Below are 9,789 nucleotides of genomic sequence, written 5' to 3' on the forward strand. Positions count from 1 at the left end.
AACCTGGTCAGTGGGTGGCTGCTCGTGCACCGGAGCGCCCACGGAATCGGCGCATATGTGTCCAGGAGTAGGATTAGTATTTCGTGCTCAGGTTATATCTATTTCGTGGGAACGAAATAGTAATTCGTTCCCACGAATTAGGTATTTCGTGGGAACGACTTACTATTTCGTGGGAACGACTTGCTATTTCGTGGGAACGACTTACTATTTCGTGGGAACGACTTGCTAAATTATATTTTTTTTATTCCATGATATATCACGGGCTCCGTATATACACACCCATGTTTTTATTTCTGACTTCTTTGAGTGTTGCTGCTATAAAATGGCACTTGTATTGCTTCCTTTTTTGTTGCTTTCTCCTATTGTTGTTGTTGATTTATCTTCTGAATGTGTATATTTCTTGGGGAGGAGCTTCTTATAAGCCCATGTAGGGTTCTTAACCTCTCCCGCACTTAGTGTTCTTGTTTCATTTCAGTTTTTTGTAATTGTCGTTTTTTTATGGTGCAAATTAATAAATACTAAAATACTAAAATACTTGCAGGGAAAGAAAGAAAAAAATAGATAAATGAATAAATAAATAAAGAACAAGAAATAATAATAATAATAGAAAAAAAATACTTGCAAAGATGTTTCTGCTCTTCCTAAACGTGTAAAAGTGTTTTGGTTGCAGGTGTGAAGTGGAGCGAGCTGCACCGCCTGGCTGACCGGGTTCACCTGGAGGAGCTGGTGAAGATGGGCGTCCTGAGCGGCAGCGTGGAGGACATGATGAAGGTCCACATGGGCTCCGTCTTCATGCCCCACGGCCTGGGACACCTGCTGGGCATCGACGTGCACGACGTGGGAGGCTACCCTGAGGTGAGACCACACACAACCTCAAACCTCAGAGTCCTCAGCTCAGGAGAGAGCTGGGCTCCGTAGCAACCAACAACGTAATAACAGACAATAACGTAATAACTTTGGCCATTTTAAATGTAATAAAGCCAATAATGTAATAAAACTTTTGAGCCAATAACGTAATAAATTACTACATTATTGGCTGGTAATAACTGGTGTCGATAATGTAATAATACATAAATATGACTGCAGTTATTGGAAATAAAAGGTTTTGTTTTACAGTTTTTGTGCAGTTTGCTAATTAAAAATAGGTGTGGATGACATAGTCGTCATATTTATTCATCCAAGATATGTACTACTATCTTTCCTCACTCACTCACTCACTCACACGCTCAAGTTTCATCAAGTTGGAAAACTGATGGCTAAATGTTAATAAAAAAAAAAATCAATGGTAAAATCAAATCAACACCATTGCTCCTCCGAGCCATGCTGGGATTATCACATTTCACATTGCCTATTTCCAATGATTTGTCTGAGGCAGGAAATTACACATGACTGAAACATAAACTGGCTGCAGACACCATTCAATACACAAGTTTGGTTATGTTTTGGAGGTTGTTGATAGCCTACAATGCTTACTTCTTCCGTTTGCAAACATATCATTAAGCATGGTAGAAGTGAGTGAGAGAGAGAGAGAGGTGAAAGATGGTACATACTGTATCTTGGATGAATAAATATGACGACTATGTCATCCACTTACCTATTTTTGATTAGCAAACTGCACAAAACTGCAAAAAAGCCTTTTATTTCCAAGAACTGCAGTCATATTTATGTATTATTACATTATCGGCACCAATTACTACATTTTCAAAGGTTTTTTTTAATACTAGGCCAATAACGTAATAACCTGCCAATAATGTAATAACTCAAAAATGTTATTACATTATTGGCTTTATTACATTTAAAATGACCAAAATGATTACGTTACTGGCTGTTATTACGTTGTTGGTTGCTACAGGGTCCGTTTGACAAAGCAGGTTCAACAAACTCAGAGTTGATCTACTCTGAGATCAGGTGATAACAGTTGGTTCACTCAACTCAACACGGTGGAGAGACGTATGATTAAAAATAAGTGTATTTAACTGAGTGAGTGTATGAGCATGTAAAGAGATAATGATCCAATGACAAATATACTGGAAAATAAACTATTAGGATCTTTGATTCAACAGGTTTAAGCTTCAGTCTTAAAGGATAATTTCCGTTTTTTACAACCTGGACCTTATTTCTAGCATAAAATACGATCATTCTACTCACCCAGACAACTTTGGTGTCATTTGGAGTTGTTTTGACGAAATTAGCCCCAGTGGAGTAGCAGTAGTAGGCTACTCTCCACCCATCAAACAGACTGCAGGGCACAACACACCAGCATCCATTCAGTCACATGTTATTTCCAAAGTGCTGGGAGTTTGGGCCCAAAATGTTTGAAATGAAATGAAATGAAATGTTATGTTACGTTGACTTGAACAAAGTGTGCTGCTCCTCAGGGGACAGAGCGCAGCGATGAGCCTGGGCTGAGGAATCTGTGTATGGGCCGCCTGGTGCAGGAGAGGATGGTCCTCACCGTGGAGCCGGGCATCTACTTCATCAACCACCTGCTGGACCAGGCGCTGGCCGACTGCACCCAGAGCTGCTTCATCAACACCACAGTGCTGGCCCGCTTCCGTGGGTCTGGAGGGGTCAGTCAGTCAGTCAGTCAATCTGCTGCTGCTGCTTCATCTGCTCCTGATTGGTGGTTTTGGATTTGGATTGTACTTTATTGTCCCGAAGGGAAATTAGTTTTGGGCTCGGAGCGACTGCATACACAAGACGATACATACGAGACATTCATACAAAATACTTTCATTTCATTTCATTTCATTTTGATTTATTTCATTCATGGTTCTCACATACACTGCAAAAACTCAAATATCTTACCAAGTATATTTGTCTTATTTCTAGTCAAAATGTCATTTCTAGTCAAAACAAATCTCATTGTACCTAAAATAAGACTCATCACATTAAAAAGCAGCTTGTTTTTAAGACATTTTTTACTTTTTTCAAACATATTTTCACTTGAAATAAGTAGAAAAATCTGATAGTGGAGCAAGTTTTTCTTTCTTATTACAAGCACAAAAAACTTGCTTTCACTGGCAGATTTTTCTACTTATTTCAAGTGAAAATTTGTTTGAAACAAGTGAAAATGATCTAAAAACAAGTTGATTTTTAGGTGATGAGTCTTATTTTAAGTGGAAAGAGTTTAGTTTTGACTAGAAATGAGACATTTTGACAAGAAATAAGACAAATATTCTTGGAAAGATTTTGAGTTTTTGCAGTGTGCATACAAGACAATACATACAAGACATCCATACAAAATACTTTCATTTCATTTTGATGAATTGTGATTGTGATTGTGCCCCCCCCTCCTAGGGGGGGCACAATAAGCGTTTAAATTTAAAAACTTTAAAAATTCCTACCAAACCAACGGTAGATGCTACAGTGTTGAAACTTCACCACAATGTAGCCTCAATACTGCTGAAACTTTTGTCCACTTAAACTTATTACAAATTATGAAGTCCATCACTCTGTTTTTTTCAATAACTGTAAAACTTTTAAAATGTATCTCCTCCCACAATTTTTGCTCAATTGACACCAAACTTGCTACAGAGCATCTTCAGACCGTCCTCCACAAAACTTGTTTCTCTGATTTTTGATTAAGCAAAAATTGAGCCTCCAGTGCATGAAAACGTTTGACTGTAAACAGTACTGTAAACATATACCATCAAATTCTTGATAAATACATTTTCAATCTTCCTGAAAAAAAATGACAATATTCTGGAGTCACGGTTGATGAAGTTTGGCAAATCTCAGAATTTTAATTCAAAAACTGAATTTTCTAGAACATTTTGAATTCTCCTCTCATGGGAACAACTGCAGTCAATGTGAGAGTGGAATTTATAAACATCATATTTTCTCTTATGAAGCAAAACACTTATCATTAAAAACAAATCACCAACATTTCCATGCTGGCAAGATGCAATTTATGTATTATCAGATTTTTGTTTAGATGACTGAATTTCTGACATTTTGACCATTTCATCACAACAGCTGCCCGGGCACTGACTCACCTGAGTGGATAAATGAAGCTACACAGCAGGTCTCACTACCAGCTAATTAGCTCAGCGAGTTAAGAGCTGGTTCTTTGTGTCAGAGATTGTGAGTTCGAGACCCAGCAAGGGTGATGATGATGATGACAGATCAAAATGTCAGATGTCCTCAACATGAAATACAAGACAGTTGTACTGATGGTGGCATCACAGCAAGCCTCTAAATTAAAAAAAAACAAATATCTTGGACTGGACCATGTGCGAAGGCTCCTAACATCTTAGACTCATAGTAGATGTTTGACAAATACATATCAGAATTTTACCTCAAAAACAGATTTTTCTTTTTACTGTGGTTTCAAATCTGCCTACACGACAGTGAATGGCTTACTCAATTTGTGAAGCCACTGTTGAACTGCCACTTGTCAATTAGCTCAGTGCGATAAACAATGGTCTTTGGTTCCATGGGTTGTGGGTTCAATCCTTAAGGTCAACTGTCATGTCTTCCTATTCTCCTTTTTGTTGCTCAGAATTTGCCTAAATTTGCCTAAATTAGCCCGGACCCGACCCATTGCTGCGCAGCAGCTATAATTGCACATATACATTGTGTTCACATTTTCACCATGAGTGAAAAGGAGCAGGATGAAGAAAAAACGTATAGTTCCTGCCCCTCTCTGTTGTTACAAATTACATTGGCTTACTATCAACACCAATATTATTCTCTGTTTCAAAATATTAAAGATAATGAAACATAGTAATGACAAAAAAATAAAAAATAAATAACGGTAGACACCACTCGTCTATCTATCTTTTTCTTTTTTTCTCTTTCTCCTTCTTCTTTTTTGTAGATACTTATCTTTTCTTTTTTAAACATTTTCTTAAACTGAGACATTCTTGTACAACTTTTCAGTTCCTTGCTTTGTGAATGCCATAGCTACTTTTACACCTGCAACAGAAATACACATTTGTTTTAAGCTTTGCCTTGCAGATGCCTGTTTAAAATCAAGCTTCAGTCTGTTTTATCCTCTTCCTCCAGTTTAAACAGGCTTTGTAAATGTTCTCACCTTTAACACGCATTCAAAACAGTGACGGCTGCTTCAGTAACAACAGTCTGTAGAACTGGTCAGATCAGCAGCTCTTTAAGTTAAAGTGCGCTGTGGTTCAACAGAGAAAAACTAAACCAATGGAATAAAACCAACAGTGCATAAATAAACTAGAGTGCTACATTGCAAATAAAAAAGAAGGGCGACCTCCTGACTGGGGATGTCACCATTACTTGTTTTCACAATTAATCGTGGTATTAAACGCCACAATTATTTAATCGTAAAGATTCTTAAATACCGTCACTTTCACAAAAAATGTGATGTTGGAACCGTATCGGCTGATGTTGCACCAAAATAAAGGTGAATGCTCAGATACTGGTCCATTTAACTAACGTAACATTGAATTGGTAGGAAATTAAATGTTAGATGTCATTTTTAATTTAAAAAAAACAAAACAAAACAAAAAACTGTTAAAAAAAACACAAACATTTGGTAGAAACGACAATTTATGACCTGAATATTTCAAACACTTCCCCTGGGGGGTTAATAATTGGTCATATATTAATAGATACTTGAAATATTTTGTGTAAACAGTGAGTAATGTAGTTATATTTTGACTGAATTTGATTTTACACATTCATAGTGTTGTGAAGTTAATTAATGTATAATAATCGTGGTAATCGTAGCACCGTGATTATTTCTTTGACAAAAATCGTACCAAGAAAATGTATAATGGTGACATCCCTATTACTGACTTGTGAAAAACATGTTTTTGGCACCAATTCCCAAATTCACACAATTGAACACAGATATCTAACAGGATAAGACGACAAATTCATGACATTTGATCCACCATGTTGAGCAAAAGAAGTTTTGATGTGTGTTTCAGAATGAGTTTGCTTTGTACCATCTCTCTCTGTAATTCCAACATGTTTAACTGACCACTGTTTGACTGATGTGTGCAGGTCCGGATCGAGGAAAACATAGCAGTGACAGCGAACGGCATCGAGGTGCTGACCTGTGTCCCTCGCACCGTGGAGGAGATCGAGGCTTTCATGGCCGACTCTGGAAAAACCTTCAGCCCCGTCGTCACCAATGAGAAAGTCTGAGAATCCGAGCTGTACGCTGCTGCAGTGGCCTCTACCTCTCCACCACATCTCACTTACACAACAGATTCATGATGAATAGAATGAATGCATGACTGAGCAAAACAAGACTTCCATACAGTATTTTCTTTAAGCTTTTCTAATGGTTTGAAAATCCTGATGTGAAGCAGGGCCGTTGTATAGGGGAGAAAGGTGATGATAACTCTAGGGGCCCAGCGCCCAGTGGGGCCCATAAAAAACCCCAGTAGTCTAATCTTTGTATGACTGATTTATTCTGCGTAAGACCCTGACTAATACTCATAGTACACTGTAGAAACTCAACATCTTTCCAAGAATATTTGTCTTATTTCTTGTCCAAATGTCTCATTTCTAGTCAAAACTAATCTCTTTCCACTTAAAATAAGACTCATCACCTAAAAATTAACTTGTTTTTACATCATTTTCACTTGTTTCAAACAAATTTTCACTTGAAATAAGTAGAAAAATCTGCCAGTGCAAGTAAGTTTTTTGTGCTTGTAATAAGAAAGAAAAACTTGCTCCTCTATCAGATTTTTTTCTACTTATTCCAAGTGAAAATCTGCTTGAAAGAAGTAAAAAGTGTCTAAAAACAAGCTGCTTTTAATATGATGTGTCTTATTTTAAGTAGAATGAGATTAGTTTTGACTAGAAATAAGAGAAATATTCTTGCTAAGATACTTGAGTTTTTGCAGTGTAATGCTGCATTAGCATCAAAACAAAGAAGGCTAAATAAAAAACGATAATACATAGCTAGGTAGTCTAAGAAAAAAAAAAGGAAAAGTTAGGGGGAGGGGCCCACTTTAGTATTCTTTAAGGGGGCCCAGAATTCCTAGCAACGGCCCTGATGTGGAGTGTTAGTAACAGTCACTGTAGGGGTGACTGACTGCTGCCTTAGTCCACATTTCTGTGCCATCACAGAAAAGAGATTCAATCTAATCTTTTAAAAAATATATATAATTCTTATTCTTCTATGTGTCTCTTTGTAAACATTCACAAAGACCTTGTGAAATTAAATGAAACATTTCATTTGCAACTGTGTTTGTCATTTTTTTTGTATAAAAAAACAATAATTTTATAAAACTCATACAAATCAGTGTATCCAAAGTGTTTCTGAACCAGGCAACTAGAGCAGACTCTTCTCTATTGACAGATGAACATTTGCTAATAATAATAATTGTTTAATCAAAAATGTTTCTCTGCTGTGCTGCTGCCAGATGATGGGACTGCAAACCTTTAAAAGGATTTAGTCTGATAGCTTGATTTCTCTGTATCACTAGTTTGACTGTTTCAGATGACAGAATAAGAAGTTAGCAGATGTTCTTTTACCGTTACAACCTGCAGCCGTCAGCCGACGCTGCTGAGGAAGATCGCAGGTTGACAGTCAAAATATGTCAAGGTAAAAGAAGAAAACATCTTCTAACTTTTTTGTCAGTTTAAAAGAAAGAATAAAACTATGGATTTTGCTCGAGTCTGTGCTGGGAAACAACAACATTTATTAGAACAAAGAGGAAAAAATAAACCAAACACAGTAGAGCCTCACAGCTTCTGTTGAGGTTTCTCCTCTTCCTTGGTCATACACCTGTACACACAGATGTTATTATGTACAGTAGGTACAGACTTCACACTTGCCGGGTTGAAAACCCCGCCTTATCCCCATCATTGGGTGAATATGGGGCAGAGCACATACTGGGGTGGTTTTACCATAGTAGCCTACTGGGTTGTACCATTTAACACAGAATGCTGCACTGTTCATCTGACCCAACCTGGTGGGTTTACACCTGGTTTACACTGTATGTCTTATCTCCTGTCTTACTATAATGTCTTCACAATCCCATGTTCAATCCCATGCTACTACATGTAAGTGGGGAAAAAAAGAAAAAAGATTGTAAAGCAAAACTGAGTATGAGAAAATGAACCTGTAATTGTTACTGCTGAACAGAGAATTAAGGATAATTAAAAGGAAAACAATTCAAGTGAAAAAAGCCCAATCAAAATTATCTAAATTTTTTGTCCCAATTTGGTTTGGCAGCTTTAAGGGGGGGGGAAGGTTTCCTCCTCCTCCTCAAAGATCTGCATCGCCACCTCCTCCTGACCAACACCACTCATTCCTGTTCAATAAAGTTCAACATTCCTGAGGTTTTTATTTTTTTTTTCGCTCTCACTGGCTTTTAATGCTCTCATGTTACATTTTACTGCATCAGCTGATTTTTTTTGTTTTTTTATTGAGTTAAACACACAACAGGATGTGATGATGATAAAATGAACGAGTGCATGTGTGGTATATTGATGTGTTGATGAAGAGAAGGGATCACCCCCGACACGTCTTTTCTTGCATTCAAAAAGAGTTTATTACAAGAAGAAGAACAGTGTACAAAAATGCCGAATCGTGGAGCATCTCTGTTCCAATCTGAGATCTCTCTCTCTTGGCCTAAAGCTCTAACCTTATATACGTTTTCTAATTCTCCACCTATTCCCAATATAAGGATATAACTGACCAGGATGGTCAGACTAAGACAGGATCTAAAAACAGAATCTAACCTATACCTTCTGACATTTAACCTCTTGACCAAGCTAACTTAAACATAGATACAGTGTCAAGTATCCCCAAAAACTATGACCCACAGAGATGGGTAGATGACAAGAAACACATTTCTCAGGGTACATTCCACACTACAGCTAGACACCTAATCTAAACATCTTGCTGTAAATGTATGCGTGTGCCTTTTCTCTTGTAACATCTGAATTTATTCCATTTAACTATAAACTGTATCACAAATGAAGTTCCTATCCAAATGGCTGACCTATCCCTTAACTTTTAGGCTAAGAAAACACCATGAAAAACATAAGATAATTAAGCAATATCACACTGGAGGTCGTGCTGTTGTACTGTATATCAGCACGGCTGTGATTCGGTCAGATAATCACACCGTGCTGATATACAGTACAACAGCACGACCTCCAGTGTGATGTTGCTTTTATACAACAGTGCTACGAGCGCATTTTAGAACAGTAATAAACTACAAGAGATTATGATTTGTTTGTTTATTTAATCATTTATTTGGCTCCGCCAACAGAAATAGTTCCGCAACTGGAAGGGAGACAAGGCTGTTGCCAGGCAACACATAAACATTAAACTAGCTAGCTACTAGCTACAAGCTTCTCCACCGAGCTGCTTCCAGTGCTGGTTCTGGTTCTGAGCCCGTGTCTGATTAGCACCGGAGCAACAGGACCAGCGTGAAGACACAGAGACGTTATCGATACCGTATTACATCTGTTTATCTGCTATGTAATCAATATAAACACAGTTGAAGCTAAGTAGCTGAGCTACGTGGCTAACAACAGCTAACGCTAATATCAAAACACATCACCGTCAAAACGTAGTTGCCCCCGCGGCGATTTTTTTTCCAGCCGAGTTTAGTAGAGATTTATCTCCAATTAGACGGACCAGGTCAGGTCCAGGTTTTAATGTTCAGGTCCGTTTATAACTGTAGCAGCAGCAGAGAGATGGAGCAGCTCCTGTATGGGGAGCCTGGCTCTGACTTAGCTCCTGTCCAGCTGAACAGCGGAGTGATTATGTCTGTGAAAAGTCCCAGTGCTGTTATACTGTTTATCAGCACTATGGAATGTCTCGTTGTCCAATCAAATTGC

The 9,789-nt window shown here is 37.8% G+C and overlaps 1 protein-coding gene across 1 annotated transcript in view; it reads left to right on the top strand.

Annotated features, from left to right (window-relative positions):
• LOC310991353 (xaa-Pro dipeptidase-like) overlaps positions 1 to 6,562 on the top strand; it is a 31,842-nt gene extending 25,280 nt beyond the window's left edge. The window contains exons 13-15 of the mRNA XM_083979035.1: positions 671 to 855; positions 2,379 to 2,570; positions 5,983 to 6,562. Coding sequence (XP_083835161.1) covers positions 671 to 855; positions 2,379 to 2,570; positions 5,983 to 6,126 — 521 coding nt within the window. The 3' untranslated portion in view covers positions 6,127 to 6,562. The remainder of the gene's footprint in view (positions 1 to 670; positions 856 to 2,378; positions 2,571 to 5,982) is intronic.
• Positions 6,563 to 9,789: the final 3,227 nt, after the last annotated feature.

This window comes from Trachurus trachurus (genome assembly GCF_905171665.1).
Source record: "Trachurus trachurus genome assembly, chromosome: 9".
Classification (NCBI taxonomy): Eukaryota; Metazoa; Chordata; class Actinopteri; order Carangiformes; family Carangidae; genus Trachurus; species Trachurus trachurus.